Genomic DNA, 27,168 nt, shown 5'->3' on the forward strand with positions numbered 1-27,168 from the left:
ATGCATGGCAGCTCTGTCCAGAGGTATGGCGTCACAGTAAGCCCCTGATTTCCCAGGGCTCCACGGAAGACAGGGGTAGAATGGAGAATAGGTTGGCAACCGGCTCTATGTAGAAACAAAGGTTATCATATACTCATGACTAAAACCTGCATAATCAAGCTAAGAAAAAAAAAGATGAAATGCCAATACTTTACCCTAATGATATTCGTGGGAAACAAAGCTAAAAGAAATTAGTAAGCCACGAGGCTCTCTGTGCATAATGATTCAAGAGTAGCTCGTGTACACTTCAAAACAGCCAGTGCTTCAAGAGTTGGCCCAACCTGCGGGGGAGGGGAGGGCTTGCAGGCGTGGTTCTGTGGGTACCCAGAGGAGGGCACTGCCTGCTGCCACAGACCTCAGGTGCTGCTCAGCCTCTCTGGCTGCAAAGCCTCTCAGAGAGCGCGGAGGCCGAGTGGGCACCGGGCCAGGGCTGGCAGCTTGCTTTTCAAGTCAGGCCGCGCCGAGACACCTGTGGTCTTTCTGGCTGCTCTGCAGCAAGGGCTGGAGCCAGCAGAGGTGAGCCCGAGCCAGCCCCACCTCAGCCCTGACTTTCTGCGGGAGGGTCCCACCCGGCACTGGCTGGAGTGCCGGAGAGGCCACCTCTGCAGCTGGGGCCCTGGTTGAATTTGGAGATTTCTCTCTCAGGATCCTCTTGCTGGAGCAATTGTGTATCTGCTCCACCATTTTTCCTTCCCAGAAAGAAGAGAGATGTGGGCATGTTTTCTAGAGGTGAGGATTTTAACTCTAGAATCTCTGTTTCCAAGAGGACTGCTCTGTTTGAGCTCTGATTCATTCCTGCTTCCGTGGAGGAATTCTTTCGTGGGCAGGACAACTCGGGAGCTGTGACTCTGAGGAAGGCCGTGAGGGCAGAGGCAGCCATGGCGCCTTCTACTCCCCAGGCTGCCCTAATCCACTTTCTTTTCACCACAGTTGTCCCTAACCCCCTGACTTCCCAGCCCCAATCCGTGCTAGTTCTCCCAGATATTCATATACGTCCTCTGCCAAAGCAATTATTATTCCGTGTTGCAATTCTCTATTTTATTCAAATGCCTTCTGTGCCAGACTTGGTACCTTGAAGGTATTCTCCTGGAACCTGGCCCAATACCTGGGGCATGTTAAGCACTCAATAATTACTTGCTGAGTGAATGAATGAGTGAAGAGCTTTATGAGGTAGGTATTACCTCAACTGAAGTTCAGAGATGTTAAGTCACTTTCTTAAAGTCACACAGATGATAAATGGTGGGAGCTGGTATCTGAACCCTTCTCTGTTTGCTGGAAATTCAGGCAACTCCCATGATATGAGGAACCATCAGTGGTTGAACCTAGGCATCTTGTTAAAAATACATTTCTAGCCCTAGCCTGTGTGACTCAGTGGATAGAGCATTGGCCCTTGGACTGAAGGGCCAGGGTTCCATTCTGGTGAAGGGCACATATCTCAGTTATAGGCTCAATCCCTGGCCCTGGTCGGGGTGCATGCTGGAGGCAACCAATGAAGTGTCTCTGTCACGTTGATGTTCCTCTCCCCTCCCCGCCCTTCCACTCTCTCTAAAAATCAATGGGAAAATATCCTTGGGTGAGGATTAACAACAACAAACAAACAAAAACATTTCTAAACTGCAAGGCAAGTAGCAAGAGGGCAGCTGCCGTTGAGTGCCAGCTCAAGAGCCCCAGCCGAACTGCAGTCCTTCCTCCTCCAGTTGGCTCTGTCTGAACAACACTGAGTTGCAAAGTGAATGGGGGAAGTCCAGTCTGGAGTCTTGGGGCTCCTGGGCTCAAGCTGGAACCTCAGCCCTGACCTGGAGTGACTCCTCACCACTCATTTGCCTGGAGACAGCCTCCGCACTCTCCCGGTCCCACCTGCAGGGCTGGTCCCACCTACAGGGCTGACGCTGAGCCTCATGGCCTGTTCACACCGACTCCTTCCTGGCTGTGTTGGGCTTTGGTGTTACACCAGTTCACACTTCCAGGAAGGTCAGTTCAGCCTGGGTTTCCCCTTTGAATCATGCAGATTTTTTTTTAAAGCTCACAGATCTTGCTAAGTATCGCACAGCTCAGCAGAAACAAGCTGAGATCTTCCAAGACAAGTGAAGGCTGCCAGGTTCAACAAGCAGCAGTTCCCAGCCTAATGTTTCCCGCTTCTAAGAAAGACAAGGTGGCCAGATTAACCAGAACTGCTCAGCAGTCTCTGGACTCTAGAAATTCATTCTCAGTGTCATTGCTGCTAGTTCTTTGGGTCCATTTGGTTTAAGAGACAAAAAAGAAAATTAAGGAACAGTCCAGATGGACTGGTAGGGAACTCTGTATAGACTTTTCATTTTCTCATCAACAATCTTAGAGAAGCCCTCATGCTTCCCTCCTGCCTTCCCCTCCCTTGCAATGTCTCACTCTCAAACCCTTCCTTATAGGGGCTTTACCAGTTATCCATTCCAATTGGGCCACTACACACACATACGGAGATGTCCTCAACATCGGTGGTGGGTCACAACAAGCTACTGGATATTCTGCCCTGACTGCAAAACTGTTTATTGAGTATCTACCTCATATCAGGCACTAAACTAGGCAGCGGGCATACAACAGTGAAAAAAAAATAGATAAAAACTTTTATATGTTTTTGTGAGGGAAGAGGTAGGCAAATACATAAGAAAACTCTGCAGGAAGAAGGTCAGAGGATAAGAGGTTCCAAGGACACACACAGAAGAGGCCAGGAGGGGGCTGTCCCTATAAATAAGGTATTTGGGAAAGGCTGCACTGAAGTGACAGCTGAGTCGCTAGCAGAAGACAACTGGGGGGCAAAGCTATGCAGCTGAGTGAGGAAATACAGCGGGTGCAAAGACCCAAGGCACTGCACGTGCTAGGTCATTGCAGAAAATGCTGACGTAAACATCAGAGGGCAGTGGGATAGTACTCAGCCATAAAAAAGAAGGAAGTTCTGATTCATGCTATAACATGGGGGGGGGGGGATCCTTGAAAACATCATGTTAAGTGAAACAAGCCAGATACAAAAGGCCACAGGTTATGTTTTCATTTATATGAAATGTCTGAAACAGGCAAGTCCAGCGAGACAGAAAAGTGGGTCTGTGGATGTGTAGAGCTTGGGGAGACACAGGAAGTGACCAGGAGCTTTCTTGTGGCCTTTAACTGTTTGTACTGGTAAATCCCAGCCTGGATAAATCATGAATCATAAGACGCTCTTCAGTTCAAACTCAGTAAAATGGATTACTTACAAGGAGCCGGCAGGCAGTCCCGGACAAAACCCCCGGATCCCGTGATGCCTCTTCTTCCCAAGAAGCCTCCTCCCATATATACCACCCAACTTGTCTGAGGTCCTCCCACCAGGCCCTGCTCCCCGATCTCCATGGGTGTCTCTGCAGATGAGCCTGAAGGCTCTGGGCCCTCATGGCCAAAGCAGCTCAGGGGGCTCCTCCCTCTGCTACATGACCCTGCAGTCTTTCACAGGGGCAGCTGGTGAGCTTTCTAGAGTAGTCAATCATAGAAAAAGAAAATAGAATGTGGTTGCCGGGGGCAGGGGGAGGGGAAATCGAGGAGCTGTTTAGTGGGACAGTTTAAATTTCTCAAGATGAAAAAAACCCAGGAGATTGTCTGCACAACAATGTGAATGTACTTAATACTACTTCACTGGACACAAAGATGGTTCTGATGGTAAGTTTCATATTATGTGTATTTTAAAAATGTAAAACCTTATGGTTTAGATGACTCTAAAACCCCTCACCCCCAATGGGGGTATAAAGCTTTCAGGAAGATAGAAATTGAGGGAAAGGGGGCGAATGCCCTCCGCAAAGCTAGTGAGAGGGTAAATTCGGGTCTCCTGGAGCACCTGAGCAGTAGCTGCCGACATTGGGGACAGCTAAGGCTGCTGCCTGACCCCTGCTTACTCATCGAGCTGAAGGGGGATATGAGGAGCCTACCTGGGAGAGGGGTGACTGGAACTTTAAAGCAAGCTTGGAGCTTTCTGGCTCTTATAAAGGACTGGACATGCTAATTTCTTAATACAATGCATCTTGCTACTTAAAGTGTGGCTTTGCACTACCTGGGAGTGGTCTGAAAGGTCACGGGTCCGACTGCATTTGTATCTAGGGGGAACACATTTAAAAGAACGGTGTGAGATCCAAGCATTTTGCCTTTTGAGTCCCAGGTGGTCAGTGTTCTTGTCAGACTAGCAAAGTCTTCGTTTGTTTGTTTGTTTTTTTAATATATTTTTTTTATTGATTTTTTACAGAGAGGAAGGGAGAGAGACAGAAAGTTAGAAACATCGATGAGAGAGAAACATCGATCAGCTGCCTCCTGCACATCTCCTACTGGGGATGTGCCCGCAACCCAGGTACATGCCCTTGACCGGAATCGAACCTGGGACCTTTCAGTCCACAAGCCGATGCTCTATCCACTGAGCCAAACCGGTTTCGGCAGTCTTCGGTTTTTAACCAGAGAAACCAACTGTGTTCCTAAGTTACTTGGTTCTTTTTGGAGTGGGTGGGGCCACTTGATGCTGAGGTCTGGGATCCAACAACACTGCTTGATTTTGATTTGCTTTTTCAAATCACATCCAAGGCCAGCAGCGTTCCCTGAGTGGTGGGACTCTGGGACCACCAGTGATTTAGAAGCCAGCGAGTGTCAGGGGGGCTGCTGGCTTGTCTGCTGGGGTGTTATTTGCATGTTATAAATATCAAATGTATTTGACCCCGACAGTCCTCACAATCAGCGTGGGTGTGTACCGGGGCCTTTTCAGCGTTGTCACATGTGCCTGCTCATGCAGGGAGGCGGAGTCTGAGGCCAGGCACTGCTGTGGGAAGTGGATGAGCCCTGGGCAACCTCCCCCCACCTCTCCCACAAAGGGACAGCTGTGTCTGTCTGGGGAAGGGAGAAAAATGACTTTTGGTCATCAAATCAAATCTAGCTCGGGCTTTGGGTGAACTGGAGAACAAAGATAGGCCTACTTGGAAATTAGCGTTTTTTTCTTGCTACCACTTTCTTTGGGGAACATGCTGATTTTATTCTTCCTTTTATCCATTAGTCCTTCCTGGTGGACAACGAGCTTGGCCCTCACTGCATTCCTCTGACTTGTTTCTACTCTCAAGATTCTCTTAGCTGCGACTCCTGGTCATCTCTCACTGCCTTGCTGATGAGGACATGGGCCAGAAAGCGGCGTGCCTTGCAGAAGTGGAGCTAGAACTGCTCTCCCGACTGCCAGGGCAGGTATCTTGCCATTGCAATGGACAGGGAGTCTGAGGTGGGGGCAGGAACGTGGCACCCAAAGGGGTATGCCAGAACATGCAGCGTGACAGTCTGACACCAGCACAGCCCCTGTGGGGACAGCTTCCAAAGGAATGCAACAGGAATACAGCAAGAATACAAGAACAATGCACGCCGGTGTCCTTGGAAGTGTGGCTTACGCAGCACCAGGCTCCGAAAAGGCCTCCACAGGAGCCCGTGGGAACTGAGGGACCCTCGGTTCCCAGGTCCAATGACCAGGGAAAAAAATTTAATCCTCTTAACAAAGAGACGTTGTTTGCTCTTCTCGGCGATTCACCTCTCCGTTCAGTGTAAAAGAGACTATAATGATATTTGCTCTGTCAAGGGCAACAGCACTTTCATCGTGGGAACAGGAAACTCTTTGAAATGTAAACATGTTCAAGATGAAGAAAATTAGACTGTTTCTTGTGTCTTAGAGCCTCCATTTCACAGACATAAAAAGAGAGGCACAAGAGAGGTTAAATCGGTTGTTTACCACAACTTTTTTGAATACACAGGGAGGTGAGTTCATAGCATCAGAATTCCTCGTAGGTGGAGACTCTGAGATTTACTCTGGGCCTTTGAGTGGATATGGAGGTGTAACTGCTGTAGGGAAGGATTTGATTGTAGCACAGACTAAAATATCTTCCAACAGTGACACAACAGAGTAAAATCACAGAGGAAGGGCCCAGTTTCCTGTCCCTAGAGAGTGGTCCTCACACTTCATAGCCTGTATCTGAGTCACCTCCAGAGCTCATGAGAGCACAGCCTGCCTCTGAGTTTCTGAGCCCACGAGTGTCTGGTGGGGACTCGGAGTTTTTAATTCTAACATGTTGCCAGGTGATGCAGCTGCCACTGGTCCAAGGGCTGTGCTTTCAGAACCACTGCTGGCAAACGGTGCTGTGCTGACCTGCCTCGCCATGCAGGGCTGAAGGAGTCTTTCTCTTTCCAGGAATTGCCACCTTGCCCAAGGTCACGACCTTTCCCCATATGGTCACCTACATCTAATGATTGCTTGATGCTGAGCACAGGCTTGGTTCCCAGTCTCACGACAGTGGCTCTGAGGGTCATTCCAAATTCAGAGTCTCATTCAAGATTTCATTACAGCTCAGCTCTCTCTGCAGAGTCCTGCTTCCTTCCCTGTCCTCACTGGTGTTAGGTCCAGAGCACTGCCCAATGAGCTTCCAGGGTGTGAATCCAGCTCAGACTCTGCTTCTCTGGGAGCCTGGCGTGCTATACTCTTAGAAGAACTTTTTTTTCAAATATTTTTTTATTGATTTTGAGAGAGAGAGGAAGGGGGAAGGGATAAAGAGATAGAAACATCAGTGAGAGAGAAACTTCATCCATGGGCTGCCTCCTGCACACCCCCTATTGGGGATCAAGCCCAGAGCAGACCTGGCACACAACAGGCATCTGGTCATTCTCATATGGGACCATTTTACTGGAAAAGGGTTTCTTATTAACACCCTCTACTGAAGTTCTAAAGCTTCAGCTCAGTGCTGTCAGGTGACTGCAATTCTTGCATGGAAGGGGAGCTGGGGGGTCCTAGTTCAGAGAGAGAGAATTCAGCTATGCCTATTACTGGAGAAGAGCATGTCTAATACAGTATTGATGCTTTGGGAAGGGAATGCCAATTTTCTTAGAATATGATGGCTTTTTTCTTTCTTTATTGTAGAGTTATTGTGAAGTCCCATGTTTCACACTATTTGGTAGATGGAAGACTCTCTATGTCCCCCACGCGCACCCCATGATTCCTCAGGCAGGCTGCTCTTAGCTATGAGGCAGTACCTCCTAGGTGACCCATGGCCAGGGCCTGTCACTCACAGGCACAGAACCCTTCCAGGTCCCTCAGCAGAATGAGATCAGAAGGACTGATAGGGAGCAACCGCTGAGGCCTTTGATCCAACCCTGAGAAAGAGCAAAGGCTGCAAAATGCTAAAGGCATTAAGTGGAGTTTTTCCTCTCTGGGGTTCATAGTGTGTGCTTTCCAAGAGGGATACAGATAATGGGATGAGGAAGGCACCCACCCAGGACCGGCCAAGGTGGAGGACTCAGCAACCCCCAAATAAGCCAAGTGCATCCAAACAGAAGCTGAAAACTAAGTCAGCAGTGTGCTTAATGGAGTGCTTAGTATGCTGAATAATTTAGCAGGCGAACTCTGCTGGGAGTCAATTCACAGTTAATGGAATATTTCCTGTAAATATTGTTTTCTCTTCCTGTCTCATCATCTCAGACAGTTCAAAAATCTTTACTAACCTGTGGGTGACAGTAATGCATCAATTCCCTGAGATAATACTCCTGCAGCCTAAATACTCTTGGGAACCAGAGGAAGCCACACTGGCTTCTTGGGGACGGCAGCAGACCATTTAGTCTCGTTCCTTCTCCTAATGCCTCAGAGGGGACCCACAGTGCTCCTAATTGTGCATCTAAGTGTATATAAAAGCGCCCCTAATTGCACATCAAATAAATAAGTAAATGCTGTCTGCTGAATGCAACAAGGACCAGCACTGCCATTCCTCCCCAGTGGAGACAGCTCATTAAATATGGGCTGGTGAGTGTGCTGCAGCCGTAAGTGATGCTTTGCAGATACTGAACATTCCTTCTAGGAGGTTTTGTGGAGTTCCAAGTTTCACACTATTTGTTCTTTAATGCTAACAGCCACAGACACAGCCTGCAGGAGTGGCCTTTATTCTAACTCTCTTGGCGCCCCGTTCGAAAAGCATTTCTGTCGTAATTTATAACAGTTTCTGAGGATTTGATGGCTGGTCAGTTGGAAGAGTGCCAACTACAAGGACACGACAGGAAACAGCTCAGTTTGGAACCGGTGGGGAGTTGAGTCTTAATTGTGGGAGAGACTGACCTTCCAACACCTTTGGTCCCAATGGTGCAAAGAGGCAGGTCATCCCAAAGATCAGAGCTTTCGAAGTGTTTTAAGGCTTTGACCTAAGGAATGCAGGTCCACTTTATTTATCTCTGCCCCATGTGACCCCAGTTCTGTAAGAATTAATAAACAATGCCTCTTCAACATACATCACAAACTTTTCATTCAAATGCTCTTAAGGAAGAAAAAGGGCAAAGTCCTGCTTGTACAGGCACCACTGCCTAAAGTGATGGGCATCAGTTCCAGGCATGTCACCGTGGCCACTCTACACAGCTGGCATTCCCCTTCTCTTCCCTTTCCTCCCCTCTTCTTCCTTCCCTCCCTTCCCCTCCTCTTCCCTCCCCTTCCCTTGCCTTCTTTTTTCTTTCTGGCCTTGGTCTCTTTGCTTGGCTGTAAATGTAAACACTTCTAGTGCCCAAATGCCAATATGGCAGTTTCATTATTCCCTGAAGCTAACAAGACTGTAACGTGTGAAATAAAGGACACCCTTCTTACCCAGCATTCCAATTCTACACACATACACATGTTGAAATGGAAATTGGCAGCTAGGAGAAAATAGGGTAAAATTATCTACGCAGCTGTGAGATGTTTTTGTTTGACCACTGTGACCTTCCTTCCACCTTTCACCACTGCTAAACCAAGCAGTTGGACACACAGATCCTGCCATTCCCGAATTCTAATACCACACTCAACAACTGTGCATAAAAGCCATCAAACCATAGCTATGGGAAGGAAGAGAGGTGAGCTGAGATAAGCAAAAGGAAGTTCCAGAGTGTCTTATAGCATTTTAGTAAGCACAGGAGCACAGAAGCGGGGAGACAGGCTGAGAGGGGAAACATGGGTGGGTGATGAGGAGAAACAGAAGGATTTAGTGAGAGGTGATGGGACGATATTGAATAGCTTATAGGAAATTCTGCAACCTGTCCTCGGATACTGTTTGGGGTTCTGCCTGAACTTTTTAAAGAACTCCTACATGCAAGCAAGGGCTAGTATTCTGAAGCATGTAAATATATCATAGATTTCCTTATTTAAAGTCCTACTTACTGATTGGCTTTTGCAGGGCTAGTCTTGGGCACATATAGTTCTAAACTTCTGAAGTTGACCTGGAACGACCAAATGTACACAGAAGCCAAATCACCTTATTTGGGTGTTCCTCCTTGTCTGGGTGTTCCTCCTTGTCTGGCTGTTCCTGATGTGTGCCCGAGGGCAGAGAGGCTGGTTTTTTTCTAACAAACATCAGCAGCTTGCATGCTGGGCTGTACTTCTGCAAGGCTGGGCGCCCGTTTGTTTAGAAGGCTAAGGTAGCATATGGGGTGTGTGATTGTGAGGGGATGAAAATGCACTCTCCATTCCACCTGTGAGGCGCCCTGTGCTTGACTCCATCTCTCTCATAGTCACTATGGGCTTCAAAATGAGGATTAAGCAGTTTAGGGTAGACTCTGCGACCAGAAAGGCAAACTATACCCCAACCAGGGAACCTGGAACCAGCTACTGCCCTGCCCATTTCGGGACAGTAATTAGCCACCCATTTTATAAGTTTGTTTTTGGTGGGCCATCTGGAGCCACTTGAGTGAACTCTCACAGGAGGTTGCTGAGCTGCCTGGCGTGCTCACGGCTTGCTGACGCTCCTAGAGCTTTGCGTGCCAGGGGCACCAGAGGTGCCTCAAAGCCCTGAGGGGACAGGGAGCAGGCCCACCCCTGCCACGGTCTCTCTTTGAATTGTTGGCTCTTTGTTGTGGTACCATGTGGCAGCCCCAGTAAACGGGTCAAAGTGTAAGGCAGGACTTCTGCCGCAGAAGGGCCTCCAGGTGCACAGAGCTGGGCGCCACTCCAGGATTCTTGAGCATTTCTGGGGGCACAAGACAGCTGTGCCTGGTCTGAGGAAGGGGAGTGGCACCACCTGGAGGGCCATCCTTCACAGGAGCTGGCCCACCTGAGCCCTGTACCTCCGAGAGCCCCAGCTCTCCTATGCCGCACACCCTGCAGAGGCTGGCTGACCCTCCCGAGGTCAAGTCTAGAAAGGAAGCATCGACGGCTGGGTGGTGGTGTTCCTGGCCAGCTCCCCGTGAGAAAGGCTTTCTGAACATTCAGTGGCCGGGTCAGAGAGGGGGTGAGTGGGACGGGGGGAGACGGTGGCATCTATACATTCAAAAGGTTTCATGTGATTTCTGATTTTCCTCCGAGGGTAAGCATCACTGGCCTGAAGCACTGAAGGCAGCCCTTGGGCACTTTACATGTGATTCTGCATAGGTAGTTACCGCATGCATGCCTCTCTCTGTGTTTACAGGTCTGGAGCCAGGGCACACACGCTGCTTCAGGGACCCACAGGTGCCTTACACGACCTTGTTATGATGGTGAAGATGCTGATGCAAGAACAACAAGCACCAGCATGGTTCTTCTTGAAGCTGTGACTTCTTAATTTGGCTCTGGTTTAGTCTCTCATTTTGTCTTTAAGTCACATCCCAGGTCTTAGCAGAGGCAGGTACGCCTTGGGCTAATGAAACTTAGACGTTTCTTCCTCTTACAGGCTTTCAAAGGCCTGCTTTTAATTTCACACTCAGATTGTACATTCATTTCTTAAAGAGCATTCCCCAAATTATATCAGGTTCAGGCCATGCCACTGGACCGCCTCTGTGTCTCACAGGAAAGTCATGCTAGGGACCTGAAATCTAACCCCAGCTCCTGGTAATTTTCCCCATGTGCTGAGTGCCTCTCTCTTTCTTCTCTGTGCAGTCTCTGGTTCAGTTATGCATTGAAAATTCTTGATACTCTTGAGCTCCAACTGAGAATACCCAATGTCCTGTTATCACAGCTACCCTGATGTCCCAGCAAGCCTCAAGCTCTGTATGTCCAAACTGAACTTATTGCCCCTTCTCTCATATCCATGCTTTGATTGGTCAAGAAGCCTGGCATCATTCTCGATTCCCCTTCTGCTCTGACTGCCACCCTCTCCCACCATACACTTTGGTCAACCATATGTACTTCCTAAACATCTCCCTCCATTTTCCCTTATCCATCCCATTACTGATAGCCAACCCCAGCGCCCACCAATTCTGGCCTCCACCACTGATAAAGGCCATGCTTTGCAAGTCTTGTCCTGCATTCCTTCCACCCACCTCCTCACAGCTGCCAGATGCTTCCATGACAATGAAAATCAAAAATGGCCACTCCTTGCTTCAAATGCTCAGTGGATCCCAGGGCCTTGAAGAGGAAATCCTCCTAGCAAAGCCTTCAGGGCTAGGGGAACGGCTGCTGGGCCTCCTCAGCCCCCTCTGCAGTTGCCTCCTCTCAGCCCTTGTTCCAGCCTCAATGCTGCATATCTTCCCCACCAGGCACCCAGTTCTCCTTCGTGTGCCTTACCGAGCGCGGGCTCTCAGCCCACACATCTCCCCAGCCCATCTGTCCATCTGCAACACTTCTGTCCACCCTTTAGGACCCAGCCCTGCTGTGCTGCTTATGAAGATGTGTCTCTCCCCTGTAAGTCCAGGAGAGACTCTGTCCCTTAATTCACCACCAACCCTCACAAAGGCCGGTTATAGCACTAGTACCCGAGGCAATTGCCACACAGCCCTCTCCTGGTAGCCTGGGCAAGCTGAGGATGTGACATGTTTCTTGTTTATCTCAGCACCCTTCAGTCTGCTTGGCACAACAGCTATACAATGAACATTTAAAAATGAGTGAAGGGAAGAAAAAAAAACCAAACACCGGAAATTGCTGCCTCGTACAACCACTTCAAAAATACAACTAAAAGACAAAAAGGACATCATCCAGAACCACAGGAAGGCTGGCTGAGTGGAAATTCTACAACTAGAAGGAAAGAGAAAGGCACACTGAGACTGAGAGGAGCTGTGGAAGTAAAGTGCAGAGGTACGGAGGCGCACGCGGAAAGGGCTCGCAAACGAGGATGCGATTGTCTTTTTCAATCGGGAGGGAGACACAAGCTCCCAACTGCTCTGAACTCCAGTTCCAGGCGAGTCTCTGGAGACATACGGGGAGAAACTGGACTGTCTGGCATCGGTCGGAACTCGAGGGCAGCTTTCTCTCAGAGGTGCTTGCAGCGATTACTGGGACACTGAGACTCAGGGCCACTTAGGGTAGGACTGAGGATCAGCCATAGCTGTTTGCTCCACCCTATTGATTCCCTGAGAGCCCACCCCACCCAAGCTGTGTGCAGAGGCTTTTGCATATGAATGGCCTGGCCCTTTGCAATCTAAAATTGCTTAACAAACTGCAGCTGGGTCAGAGAGACCCAGAACATCCAAAAGAAGGTCCAAAGCCCCACAGCAGCTTGCATTGCTTCACAGCTGGGCCTCATCTGGGCACCTCCAAACCCCAAACAAAGAAGAGGAATCTGCAGATCTCTCCATAGCTCCTGCTGGGTAGCCTCAGGCAGAGGCTAAATTAGCACCTCCTTAGAGATCCAAGAGCCAGTGTAACCAATGGTCAGAGTGGGACCATCCAGATTACAACTCCTCAGATCCATAAGGGACACATTCAGGGGGCATACTCAGTGAGCACCAAAGCCCCACTGAAGCAAGTCTTGCCCCTAAGGGTATCTCTATCACAGAAGTTCTCCTGCTGTAGACACAGCTGATTCTCACAGCCAATTGGCCTGGAGGTCAATTCCTCCCAGTGATACCTACAATAATCAAGGCTTACCTACAACAAGACTGTGCACAAAGCCCACAAAGCGGTACACCAAGAGTGCCCACCTCAGGTAATTGCGGAGGCTGAGCCACTTGGTCCTAGCACACAAAGCCACTCTATCAACACAGGGAAGCATAAAAAATGCGGAGACAAAGAAACAGGTCACAAATGACAGAAATGGAGGAAAGCAAACTACTGGATATAGAGTTCAAAACCATACTTTTAAGGTTTTTCAAGAATTTTCTAGAAACTGCCGATAAAACCGCCAAGTGAGACCATCAATAAATCTAGTGAGACCCTTGAGGTTATGAAAAAGGACCAACTAGAAATTAAGCATACACTGACTGAAATAAAGAATATTATACAGAGTTCCAACAGCAGACTAGAGGATCACAAGAATCAAGTCAAAGATTTGAAATACGAAGAAGCAAAAAACACCCAACCGGAAAAACAAAAAGAAAAAAGAATCCAAAAATATCAAGATAGTGTAAGGAGCCTCTGGAACAACTTCAAGTGTACCAACATCCGAATTATAGGGGTGCCAGAAGAAGAGAGAGAGCAAGATATTGAAAACCTATTTGAAGAAATAATGACAGAAAACTTCCCCTACCTGGTGAAAGAAATAAGACTTACAAGTCCAGGAAGCGCAGAGAACCCCAAACAAAAGGAATCCAATGACCATAGCAAGACACATCATAATTAAAATGCCAAGAGCAAAAGACAAAGAGAGAATCTTAAAAGCAGCAAGAGAAAGAAAGTCAGTTACCTACAAGGGAGTACCCATACGACTGTCAGGTAATTTCTCAACAGAAACTATGCAGGCCAGAAGGGAGTGGCAAGAAATATTCAAAGTGATGAATAGCAAGAACCTACAACCAAGATTACTTTACCCGGCAAAGCTATCATTTAGAATTGAAGGTCACATAAAGAGTTTCACAGATAAGAAAAAGGTAAAGGAGTTCATCACCTCTAAACCAGTATTATATGAAATGCTGAAAGGTATCCTTTAAGAAGAGGAAGAAGAAGAAAAAGGTAAAGATACAAATTATGAACAACAAATACACATCTATCAACAAGTAAATCTAAAAATCAAGTGAATAAATAATCTAATGAACAGAATAAACTGGTGAATATAATAAAATCAGGGGCATAGAAAGGGAGTGGACTGACTATTTTCGGGGGGGAAGGGGTGTGGGGGTGGGGGAAGAGACTGGACAAAAATCGTACACCTATGGATGAGGACAGTGGGGAGGGGTGTGTAAGGGCAGAGCGTGGGGTGGCAACCGAGTGGAGGGAAGCTATGGGGGGAAAAAAGAGGAACAACTGTAATAATCTGAACAATAAAGATTTAATTTAAAAAATTTAAAAATACAAAAAATAGTGAAAATAAACATTAAAAGTAATATAGTAAAGTATTAGAGAAATCTATTTACTGTTCAGGTGATTGGCCATGTTATACCCCTTTGCTTCAAATAAAACTTGTGTTCCTCTAAAAAAAATAAAAAATAAAAGAAATAAAAATGAGTAAAGGAAAGAAGGAAGAAAGGAAGGAAGGAAAGAAGGAATCAGCATTGACCCTGATGGCTTGGTTGTCCCTCACTGGCAGGAGACTTGAGAATCCCAACTACTTCCTCAGAGGCTACAGAAGAATAGTTTATTTTAAGTAATAACTCAGTCTGAGTAGAGCCAATATCCTAAATAAATATATTGACCTTTTAACGTTTTTGAATGTTAAATGACCTGGGCAAGCTCCACAAATGAGAGTAAATGGTCATACTCAATGGCTGATTATTTACACCTCTGACTTCCTACTTCTTATCTTGAAACCTGTTTTAGAGTCTTAAGAGCCTCTGAATTTATCAGTTATAATTTATTGAGCCCTTGGAATGTGTCATACCCAAGTGTTATCTTGTTACCTCTTCAATCTTCATTAGTACCTCAATTAGAGAAACAAAGCAAACTTAAACATATTAAGAACTTAAACTGAAAATGTATGGGTACTTGTTAACATGTCTTTCAAAATGCTCCAAGAAAGAGAGGAGGATTCAACCGCTGGATTTTAATGAACTCGGCTATGGAACTGAAGTGTCCACGTTGGCCTTGGCCTTCCACCCGTGTGGGCAATGAAGAGCTGGATAGAGCATAACCAGCATTTTGGTAAAGGATCTGCGAGTATTTATTCTTGGTTCTTGAAAGCAGAAAAAAACCACCATGCAGGTTGAAAAGAGAGGACAGTCAGTATACAAAGAAGGAGGGAGTGAAGAGAAAACTGGAGGAGAAAAAGCACAGGCATTTATACGGGAAAGAGGCAGAGGGGAGCAGGAAGAAAGAGACAATGTGACCAAGAAAAACAGAGGGAAAATAAGAGCACAGGGTCCAATTCCCATTTCACAGCATCCAAGTGCACACTAGAGGGTGTGGGGAGAGCCCCACAAAATAACAGGCTCTGAGTAGCCAGATGCCCACTGAATGGTTCCCACGACAGAACTCCTTCACATCATTTGCTCGCGATCTTTTCTTAGAACTTAACTGACTTCTGATGAATTGAGTGAAAATCCTCCCCAACACGGGCCATTTCCCCCATTCAATTATAAAGAGCTGGCTGGGAGTGGGTGTAACAGGATAGACGAGATACGCTCAGCTGTACAGTGTGCATTTCAATCCTGGGTGTGGCTAACAAAGCCTGGAGAGCAATCTGGAATGACATAATGGATCAATATTGCTTTCTCTCTCATACAGCAAGTGTGGTTTTGAGACTTTTGATATGTATTTCAGGGTTTAAACTATATACCGGCCTCTCTCCATGATCTTCTGCCAAAGGATCTGAATGACAGCTCTTGCCTCAGAAATATTTTTCCCTTATAATTTTTCAATTTGTTCTGGTCTGAAAAATGTGTGTCAATGAAAACAGAGAAAAACTCAAGCACTGTGCCCCCTTCAAACATTCTGTTCTGTGTTCACAATGACTTTGCAGATCCCTCTCTGCTTTCCTTTCTTTTTGGCAAATGACCTGATTTTCCCCAGATTTCTGATCACTTCTGACCAGCCATAAAATATTTACCGGATTTGCAGGAATGCTTCTCATGTTTCATCTCTTTTTGACCTACAATCTCTTCTTTTAGCTCTCCTACACACGCACACACACACACACACACGCACACATGCACGCACGCACGCACACACGCGCGCACGCTTTGGAAAAATATGGATTAGTTTCAGGATTAAGAATGACCTTCCCCTACTTTCCCAAAGGCAAAACACCCCCAGAAATTAAGGAATAGGACAATCCCTCAGAGTCCTTTCGCCCATTTCCTTAGGGAGAGCTGAGTCAGTCTCACCTTAAATAATTATAACTGCTTACTTTCCTAATTGGTGGGAAAAAAACATTTACCCAGGAAGCTCAGGCTAGATTTCTGCGCAGTAATTTGCACACACTCACAGTAGCAAGGGCGTGGTGAGCCCAGAGGCCCTCAGGCTGCACGGCATAACATTTTACTCACTTTTCCTCTGTTCCTCTCTGTCTCACAAAAGCGAGCACGTACCTTCCGTGGCTTCACTTTGTCATGGTAGTCATACTGGAAGATTCCTTTGTAGCTCAGTCCCAGCCACCATGGGATCCCCTGCTTGTCCTAGGACACCAACAGGATATGCGTAAGTATGGGACAGAGAAGATAAGCACAAACAGAAGACCTCCTGGTTCATCTCAAGACAAGGAAATGTAAACTCCTTGAAGTGAACGGAGCCCATCTCTCCACACTTTACCTTAGCAGATGTGCCCAGTCATCAGATGATGCTCAGGGATAGGAACAGGTGCCCTAGAAAGTGCCCTGGCCGAGGACCCAGCTCGGTTCCTACCCAGCAGCACAGCCACGGTCCTTCCCCCTTCATGAGTAAGTAGCAATGCCTTGTTCTTTGTTCTCCTGAGACGTTAGGCTTTCAGTGCTGGGCACCACAAGGGGAAATCTGAGGTGCTGAGCATTCTAATAAAACGGCCTTCTGAACAGAGAAACTGTCATCAGCTCAGAGCTAGAAAGGACCATGGAACAGGGATGACCACTCCTCAAAAAAATAATTTAAAAAAATTTTAGAGCACTTTTAGGGTCACAGTAAAATTGAAAGGGACAGAGATTTCCAGCCCACCCCCTACCCCCACACATGCACAGTCTCCCCCACTATCAATATCCCCCCAGAGTGCTGCATTTCTTACATGACAATCCACGTCACCCCAAGTCCACTACATTAGGGTTCCCTCTAAGTGTTGTACATTCCATGGGTTTGGACAAATGCATACTGACACGTATCCACCATTATAACATCACACAGAGTATTTTCACTGTCCTAAAAATCCTCTGTGCTCCACTATTCGTCACTCCTCCACTCCCTCCCAGCTCCTGGCAACCAGTTTTCCTTTCTCCGAATGTCATAGAGTTGGAATCATGCAGTAGCTTTTTTAAAAAAATATGTTTTTATTGATTTTTAGAGAGAGAGAAAGGGAGAGGGAGAGAGAGATAGGAACGTTGATGAGAGAGGAACATCATCAATTGGCTGCCTCGTGGACAGCCCCTACTGGGGATGGAGCTCACAACACGGGCATGTGCCCAAACAGGAATCACACTGGCAACATCTTATTTCCTGCGTCAATGCTCAACTGCTGAACTACACTGGCCAGGCCATACAGTAGCTTTTTAGATGAGCTTCTTTCACTTAGTAACTTATATTTATGATTCCTCTAATTTTAAATAAGAATAAACTACAGCAAAGGGTCAGTCCTGCTCTACTAAGGCCCCTTCCCTCCCCCCAGGAGGGCAAGGGCGGGCGAGCAGGTGCTCTCCATGCAGCCCTGCTCACCCTAAGAGGACAGCAGGGTGCCAGCAGGATTGTGTGACTCGTGCTCTTGGACAAAGCAGCAACACTGAAGCCTAGACGTTCTGAGGACTGAATTAGAAACACCAATTCCCTCTGTTTGCTCCTTTAACAGAGACCTCTTGGCACCAGACTGTAAGCTGTAATTCTACATTCAAGTAGGATGACTGAGCTGTTAATTCAAGCTCCCAAATGCTAGGAGCTGACAGGGGGCCTATCAAGCAGCCTTTCCCCAGATTTGTCCTAATTGCCACATCGATGAATCACCGAATACACCCCATTGTAAATGTCTTGAAAACTCAAAATTGGCTTCATGGTTTTCAAATACCAAATACTTGTGAGGCATGAGTTATTTCAAGGTGAGCATGAAGCTAAAGGGCAAAAGAAAGATATTTTGAATTTTTAGAAAAGTTTCAGGGTATAAGATTTCTTTAAAAGTTTTTTAAAGCTATAAAACCCCGGTCCCTGCCTCTGCACTGCAGTGGTTTCAGAGAACAGGACATCAAAGAGACCCAATGCTGTGGCAACGCTAAGTTGACTAGGTAGGGGTTGTCACCACACCATAGGATATGGCATCTGCGAGGCCACCAAACAGGGGGTCTTGCTACGGTGGTTTAGGCTTGTTGGATTCCTGTTTGTTTTCCAAGAAAGCAGGAGAGCATTTGCTTATGCCAGGAGATTCCAAAATCCAAACCCACACGTGCATTTGGCACTCTGAAAGTCACAAGGCCTGCTGCTGGTTTCTAACACTGCAAAGAAGCGAGCACATTTCTGAAGTTTTATTGGAAGGCAGAAATCATAGATATCAGAGGCCACCTTTTTGTCAAGCTCCAGGGCTGATGAAGAAATGGAACATGGGTGTAATAAGCAAGTAAAAGACTAGGTGAAGCCTTATCTTAAAGACTTCCAATCTATCTATTTCAATCCATCTTCATCATTAACAGTGAATCTCTATAGTCTTTCAATAGCTAGAAGATTTTTGTGGGGGTAGTTAGAGAAACAAAATTTTTAATCTCTATTTCAATTATAAGCGATGGAGATGAGATCAAACTAAGAACAAACAGAGAATGTGGTTCAGGAATTCCTGAGTTCCTGGTTTCCATTCTTGAAAGCAGCCCCCTGGCTACCTATCCCCAAAGACTATTTTCACAAAAGAGAAAGACAGTGTGCTTTCTGTGAAATGCCTCTTGTAATGTCAGGAACTATTGTTGGATCCTTATGTTTCCTTTGTGGTAACAAAGTGGAAATGGGCTTAGCCAGCACAGTGCATTTTGAGCCTCTTTTCATGTAAAACCCAACTGACTGCCCACTGACTTCAATGGCCACATTCCAGGGCACGGCCTTACACGGGGTAATCTCCTTAGAGAATTCATCTTTCTCTTTTGGGATCAGAGATAGCTCAAAAGATTACATCACATTCCTTATGACATGCTACAGTTTAGGCTTGAGAAGGGCAGGGATGGTTGTGATGGTTCTATGAGTTCTGTGAACGAGATGAAGAGGGATTAAGAGCTTTTGCTGGGTCCTGGCTGGGGGCATGAGCTGGCTGGAGCATTGCCCTGTACACCAGAAGGTCACAGGTTCAATTCCTGGTTGGGGCACATACCTAGATTGTGGGTTTGATCCCCAGTTGGGAGGGTGTGGGAGGCAACGGGTCGATGTTTCTCCCCCCCCCCCCCCCCCCCCCCCCCCCCCCCCCGCCTCTTTTTTCTTTCTAGAAATCCATGGAGGCATATTCTCAGGTGAGAATTAAAAAAAAAAAAAAAAAAAAAGAGCTTCCATTGGTAGGAGGAACTATGGTAGGACATCAGGAAGAACGTAACCACTTCAGGCTTTAAGAGATCCTGAGCTGAGCTGAGTCCCTTCATATGCCTCAGAACTGGGCTCCACAAAGAGTGTTCCAATACTTGTTCCCATGATGGAAATGTATACATTCAACTACTCAATTCAATTTTCAATAAACACTCAGTAAATCCATGTGCCAGGCACTACACTGGGTTCCAATAATATATAACCAAATGCAACACAGTGTTTGCCATCAAATGCCTGCAGTTTACTGGATGATACAGGCAATTAAATGCATACCAAGGACATGCAAAGTGTGCAGGCTGCACAGATGACACAGATGAATAAAACATGGCACATGGTCTAGTCTACAGAAATTAAAAATACAGTTGGGCAGAAACAAGAAAAAAGAAACTAATAGAAGAGCAAGAGAATCTCAGGTTGTCTGGTGAAAGTATCTTGAATTCAGAACTGTTTCCTGCTCTTTTTTGGCCTGGAGGCAATGACTTATTAAACTTTTCATGTTGGGGTAAAGGAAGGAAGGGAAATTATGCTTTCTCATCATAGGAAAGGACACATGGGTACATCATTATCTATTATTTCAAAGAAGGGATCCCAATATGGGATTTATGAATAAAGTTAAAGAGAATTTAGAATGGGGTCCATGTCACATTGGACTTGTCATCACAATATTGAAGGAGACAGATCCTGTCTTCTTAGTCCTTCATTCCATTTGTCAGCTGACAACCCAGTCCACCTCTCAAGTTGCCTGTGTGGCATTTGACCACCAAGAAAAACACTGTTGATTCCGCTTAAAGTTTCTGTTCTCTACAGTTCCATGTATTTCGATGGAATCTTCTTACTGAGAGGCTCTGAGACCCTGATCTTCCAGGGTCCTTCTGAGAATGAAAGGAGGTAGGGATCTGTCATACCCACTTTTCAAAAGCAAAGCTGAGTGTTGGAGAGTAACTGAATCCAGTCCTACTAGCCTAGGGAAAGGTTGCTCTCATCCCTCTGAAGCTGCAATCTTCCTGACCAAGTCCTCCCCAACCTCCATGCCCCCAAAAATCTTCAAGAAACTTTTTTTAAAAATGAGATTCTTTTTTAAAATTTATGACAGGCTTAACAACCATCATCAAATGAATTCACTTACCTTCACTGCATAATAGTGAACCCCGTAGGTTGGGAGAGACTCCACGATGCTCATGTAGCTGGGAAGACAACACACACACATGGGGTGGTTATTTGGCAGAACTATCATGTACATATTTGTGTGTGTGTGTGTGTGTGTGTGTGTGTGTGTGTGTGTGCATGATAAAGTTCTTGGAGTGATTATTTACTTGGAAATTAACTTGAATCACCCCCTTACCCCCAACCCCGGAGATATGGCTTTCTGAGAAGAACTGAACACTCTGACATAACACGATCTCAGGAGCACTGGGGGCACTTACTTCACAATAGCTTGACCTCTGGTCTGGCCATTCAGTTTCTTATAGTGCTCAATCACTCGGTCTTCACTGCAAGTACAAGAAAAGGGCTCTGTTATCACACTAAGTCAACAGCTGAGCACCTGCTGAGTGGAGATGCTTCTTCTGAGCCCCAGAAGCTCCTGAGAAGCTCCAAGGAGCCAACAACTCCTGGAAAAAGGATTTGTCCTGAAGTGGCATTTCCAAACTGATTTAAAAAGTCCATTTTCCCCTCAGAGGATTCTCACTGTCTTTATCTTGGACTTATCGTCACAGAATTAAGATTAGAACTCAGGTTTTGGGTCAGTTCCTTGCAAGACATGATTCCATGAGAGAAGCGGAAGAAGTGGGGAGCAGGCATCTCAGTTGGAAAGGGCAGGGGACAGGGGATGGGAAGAGGATCGACTGGTCGGTGGAAGGCAGAGCACCAGAACCTCACCAGAACATCCACGCCTACCTCCCCTGCATCAGATGTCAAGGTGGGGAGCTTCCATGGAGGAAAGGAAAGTTTTGGAATTAGGGCCTAGTTAACACAAAGCATGAGGCCAAGAAGAAAGGCTCAGAAGGAACGCCCTTTTTATCTTCTGAACATGTAATTCCCAAACAAGAAGAGATCAGCTCTTGCCTTGGGCGCTAATGGCTAGCCAAACACTTCTTTGACAGGGTGGAGGGCTAGAGGGGCCTCTCTGATAAGTGTCTCTGGGCCCAGCCAGGTGGGAGCTGTGGCTGCTCCTACTGTTGCCTTTGGAAGCACAGAGATAAGCTTGCGAGTCTCAGGGGAGGCACATTCCACCTGCTAAGTAAGGAGTCAGGTCCAAAAGCCTAGGCCTTGTGACCTGGCATATGGCCTTGGAACCTTATGACGGACTGAGATCCTAGGGATGGACCTTCAAGATCTCAGTGGTGGATCTTTTTTATCTACTATTAACTTATCCCAGAACTGATCTGCAGCCTTTTTCACCCCTTCTTTTCCAGCTAGACCATTTCAGGGGGTAACATGTCCTATATCAGTGATGGCGAACCTATGACATGCGTGTCAGAGGTGACACGCGAACTCACTTTTTTGGTTGATTTTTCTTTGTTAAATGGCATTTAAATATATAAAATAAATATCAAAAATATAAGTCTTTGTTTTACTATGGTTGCAAATATCAAAAAATTTCTATATGTGACACGGCACCAGAATTAAGTTAGGGTTTTTCAAAATGCTGACACGCCGAGCTCAAAAGGTTCGCCATCACTGTCCTATAAGTTCCTTACCTTCTACTTAGGGGTAATTTATTTACCTTTCACTTACTATTTTAATCTTTATGAATATCTCTTCACTCTAGTGTTCTGAAATTTGGTGCATGTAAAGTGGTCTGACTCTTCACAAGAAAGTGCCTTCATATACACCAGGAACTGGGGTCGGATCCTCTGAGGGCCCTTCCTCTAGCTGGAGAGCTGTTCCTGTGGCATCTGGGCACCTTCTGTCCTCAAAGGGAAGATGCAGCCTCTTTCTCCTCAGCACCCACACACCATGAAGGTTCTGCATGGAGTGTGACAAAACCCTCTTCTGACAGAATTCTCTAGAAGCATCCTCTTTGGGTAGACACCAGCCTCAACAGACATGCAGAGGTGGGTCAGGACATCCCAGGGTTGCCTTTCCAGATTCCTCCCCACCTACCCATTGAATCCACACTGCTTTGGCACGTTTCCTACCACATGATCTGGAATTTTGTGGGGTTAACTCCTAGATCCGGGGTCAAGCAAGTCAGTATATATATGAGCCTATTTCCTTCTTAGCTCTGAGAGAGAGGACCTGGCTGAGCTGGAGAGATGAAAATCCATATAGTGCTGCAGCTCTGAACACAATTGAGGCTCAGGGAAAACACCACTGAGCCAGAAACACTGCCTGAATGCCTGACCATGGGTTCTCAACGTGCCTGACAGCTGCAGGGCCCTTACCCTGTCTCTCCTGCTGTCTGAGACCATCTGTGAGGCCACAGTATCTCCCTTCTCCCTCCTCACCTTCCCCATTCCTTTTGCACCAATTGAAACACTGTGGTCCCATGTGCCAAACAGCTGACCAGGAACATATCCTGCCTCCCACCCTGCTCTGGCCCCTCCTCCGGAAGTTACAGATGGACCAAGGGCTTTGCAGTATCCCAACTACCCCAGACTGATGCTAGGGACTCAAGGGAATAATTATCAGCCAGAGTAAACAGAATAGTAAGACACTATTTGGAGGACAAGGCAGTTCATATAGAAAAAAGAGAAGTGACTGGAGCTAGCTGTGCCCTGACCCTGGGCTGGGTCATGTCACTAAGTTAAAGAACCTCTGCAGAGGAGGGGTCCAGGAGACACGGGAGATGCAAAGGCAAATCAGGTGATAGAGACACAGTTTCGTGTCTTGGAGGAGCCATGGGCCTGCCCTTGTTTGAAGCAAAGGAAGATGTCTCCGCCCCATGCGGTGGGCTAGCATTCACAAACTAGGCACTGGAGAGAATCCGGGTCAGGGACCTGATCCTGACTGGTTCTGTGGCCCTCAGCATATAATTTTATGCCCCAGATGCCTCCCTGGAAGGGGAATCACGTAGAGTGAGAAGTCCTAGTTTGTTAAAGGCATGGGGAAAACTAGCAGAAAGATTACTGCCCTGTTACTTAGTGTTATGATATACCTCTCACTACTTTCTAAATTGCCTTATGTAACAGTTTACTTTCTCCTTCAAGTACAGTCACATTAGGCTGGTATGGTTCATCCCATTTCCCAGGTGGGGAATCGAGGCAGCAGAGTAACTGGAGCTCCCCGCGATGCAGGGACTTGGCCGAGGTTCTAGACCTGCAGCTCTGCTCACCGGGCCACGATGCTTCCCCTCACGAGTGGGATGGAGCTCCCTATGGCTTATTTAGGCCCAAGCTTGTCCATTGCATCTGCAAAGGCCAGGGAGAACAGGAGGGCCCCGAAGAACAGCAAATGCACATCCTTCATTTCGGAATGATCAGGCAATTCGAAACTATAGGCAACTTGATGGAGACTGTAATGTGAGGCGTGAATGAAGGCCTACTCTAGCTACAAAGGGTCATGGTTAAGCCTGCAGATGAGAGGTGACGCTGAGGCAGAGTGGGAAAACGTCTATTAAGCTTGGGAGGCTGGCTCTGTCTCCAGTCTACATCTATTAGAAGCATGATCAGCATTTATCCCTTTCCTGGCGTCTCTGCTTTTTAAAAATTGAAATAGTTAGGCTGGAATGTTAAAGCCAACCACAACCAGCCAACGATAATGAAATATGGTAAAGGCCCATTTGTTAATTGGTGTTTTTAAACAATTCATCATCAGGATGGCCCATGCTACTGGCTTATTTGTTTATCACCTGGGTTGTAAAGCCTGAGGGCATGTCCCTCCCTGGTCCTGCATCCTCAGGTGCACTGAGATGGTGGCCAGGTGTCTGTGGGTCTAAACAGGGATGGGGGAGGTGCTGGCATGGCCACAGAAACGGAGGGGTGTTCTCAAAAGACAGTTACAGATGTGGATGGAGAGGAAGATGTCCTACTGACCAAAGAGAACCTGTGAACAGGAAGGAAGGCGTTTGTGTGTCAGAGATATAGAGACACAGAAGGTTTGGGGAGAGAAGTGTGTTAGAGGGGAGAGAGGAGTTCATAACTCTGAAATAAGCATGGGGTATAAAAAATGTTTGGAAACAAATGAATGAGGAGCTATCTGAGAAATGGATTAGGCTACAAGCAACTCTGATTCCCAAACAACCCACTAACATTAGTCCCTGCCAACAGTTCCGCTCACATTGTTAAACCCTTATGTCTCTAGCTCCTTCACCACTGGTTTCCTGAAAAGAAACAGCTTGGGCGGGGGTGGGAGGGAGCAGATAAGGCCCAGGGGCCTACAGAACTGGGGAGAAGGCAATAGTGTTCCAGGAACACGGGGACGGGATGCCATCTGCTGGGGTTCACAGGTGCAGATGGCCAGGCTGGAAGTCCGGGAGCTGACACATGCAACAGATTCCATCTTTGACACGATATAAAGCCACTAGTTATCAAAGGAAGAATGGCAATGAAAGCATTCAGAGGGATGAAATCAGGGTGCCAGCCCACATAGCTCTCTCAGTTCCTGCCCAGCTGCCCATCCCGGGCCTCGCGGGGAGAAATGGCTTGTACTGGCGTTTACTCCTGTTGTGCCGTGCGTCAGATCGCCCCACCCCAGCCCAGGAATCCCTTCAAGCCCCCGCGGGACTGGAAAAGCGAGAGATAAGATGAACTGTGAGGAATCTGTAAACTTTACAAAGCACATCACAGAAGTGTTTGTAAGAGTCACGTTATAGTTTATCAGGATAGACTTGTTCTGGGATTTTAAATTGTGTTTTATAAAAGCAGTTCCGATGCTGTTTGGTAAGGAGTCAGAAGGAATATGGGGAAGCTGCACTGTGCTTTTCTAGGGACAGGGTCAGGGTCCATGCGCCCAGCAGAATTCAACACAGGACCCAGGAATGCAAGCCCCGCTCCACTGTGACCCAACCCCCAATCTGGGCACCTTTCAGACACCCGACTCACTCGGAATCAATAGTTTCAGGCCTGACAGATGAACTATGGTTTAATGTTTCATGGCAGCTAACACAGGAGACATGAAACATTGTGGGGAAATGAAAGAATCAATCTTGCTCTTCTGTTAAGAAAAACCCCTGCAGCCCTCCCCCAACTCAAGCCCCCGCACATCCTGCCATCAAAGAGGGGATTCCACAAGGAAACCCAAGCAGCACATGAAAGGATCTCCAAGGAGGGAAGCTTTCAACGGGAAACTCTAGAGGATTTTCTTTTTTTAAAATGAAAGAAAATGGGGAAAGGAAAGTGTCACACATACTGCGTCATTCAAATAAATGCAGAACCGGGTTTCACGGAGACCCCAGGCATTTAATATACAATTGGGGTCTGGGGTGACCCTGCGTGGCCGGGAGGAGGCTCTGGTCGGGAGCCTCACACACCCCGAGAAGGGCTCGCTCCTGGAGAAGATGCCTGGGAGAGAAGCAGCTTACCAGTAGGCCAGGGAAGGGTGCTCCTTCAGGGCTTGGGTGGGAAGTGCTGGCAGCTTCTTCAAGTCGCTCCTCACCACCTCATTGCTGCAAGACAGGGGCGGAGACAGAGGGAATGCCAAGAAACTCACTCACCCTCCAGCGACCATGCACCAGGCCTCACGGTGAGACCGCACATGGGTTCCCCTTTAATGAAAAGTGGTGGAAGGAAGGAGTGCTTTCCTTATATGTATTTACTTATTTACTTACTTACTTACTAACTTACTGAAGAGGAAAAGCACACTCAACATGCAGAGCCCAGAGCTCACACGTGGCTGTGGTTCCTTCTCAAACCCTGCACACAGACCGAGGCCCTGAGTAGCCCGAACCTGGGAGAAGGGTCACCAGGGCCTGCCTGGTTTGGGGCGCTGCTATGGGCTCCTGGGGCTCCAAGGAGGGGCCACCTGGCGGCTTTTCCCCAGGGAGTTACTCCTTCACTAACACACATGCCAATTTTCTTTGCTAGGGTTGACCACACGTTAGAACCTGCTTTCTGGAAGATGACAAATAACTTAGAAATGGAAATTACTCTGGAAATGTGAAGTAGACTATCTGGTATAGTCTGCTATACCAGAGGAGGAGGTTAGGCCCCAGAAACTCTTTTTCCCACACACTCGCATGTTCTCAGATACAGATGACACATTAACTGCTCCTCATGTAACCAGTGCACTTCAAATGCTTGGCTCCCCTCTGGACAGATTTCTGGGTGTTTGCGCCCACTCTCTACCTCCAGAGGCAACTAGTGGTATCCACTGGGGGAGGTTCTATTTAAAGGGTGTTTCCCTATACCGGTCCACCAAGGCCTCTCAGAGTCCATGACGCTCATCCTTCCTTGGACCACAGTCTAGCAGATTCCATGCTGCTCACCCCAAACAAGGCAAACACTGGCCACAGGGACCTTGGGCAGTAACATCTAACAAGCGGTGAGCTAGCAGCTCAATAAGGAAATACGAAGGAAGGAAGGAAGGAAGGAAGGAAGGAAGGAAGGAAGGAAGGAAGGAAGGAAGGAAGGAAGGAAGACTACAGTCATAGACGGGAGCTCCTGAGGCATATGGACAACAACTCCTCCCCTCCCCCCGCCAATGCTCAGATGGCTAACTGGAGGACGTGTCCTCCCGAGTCCCCACCTAGCTGGGAATGCTGCCCACAGCAATGGAACAGCAGTTGCCCTTCCGATACC

At 47.2% G+C, this 27,168-nt stretch overlaps 1 protein-coding gene across 1 annotated transcript in view; it reads right to left on the bottom strand.

Annotated features, from left to right (window-relative positions):
• LOC118659681 (FERM domain-containing protein 4A) overlaps positions 1–26,036 on the bottom strand; it is a 98,479-nt gene extending 72,443 nt beyond the window's left edge. Inside the window, exons 1-4 of the mRNA XM_036315931.1 lie at positions 25,953–26,036; positions 20,914–20,979; positions 20,616–20,673; positions 16,357–16,443 (exon numbers count right to left, since the gene is read on the bottom strand). Coding sequence (XP_036171824.1) covers positions 16,357–16,443; positions 20,616–20,669 — 141 coding nt within the window. The 5' untranslated portion in view covers positions 20,670–20,673; positions 20,914–20,979; positions 25,953–26,036. The remainder of the gene's footprint in view (positions 1–16,356; positions 16,444–20,615; positions 20,674–20,913; positions 20,980–25,952) is intronic.
• Positions 26,037–27,168: the final 1,132 nt, after the last annotated feature.

Source organism: Myotis myotis, unplaced genomic scaffold (genome assembly GCF_014108235.1).
Source record: "Myotis myotis isolate mMyoMyo1 unplaced genomic scaffold, mMyoMyo1.p scaffold_m19_p_68, whole genome shotgun sequence".
NCBI classification, from domain to species: domain Eukaryota; kingdom Metazoa; phylum Chordata; class Mammalia; order Chiroptera; family Vespertilionidae; genus Myotis; species Myotis myotis.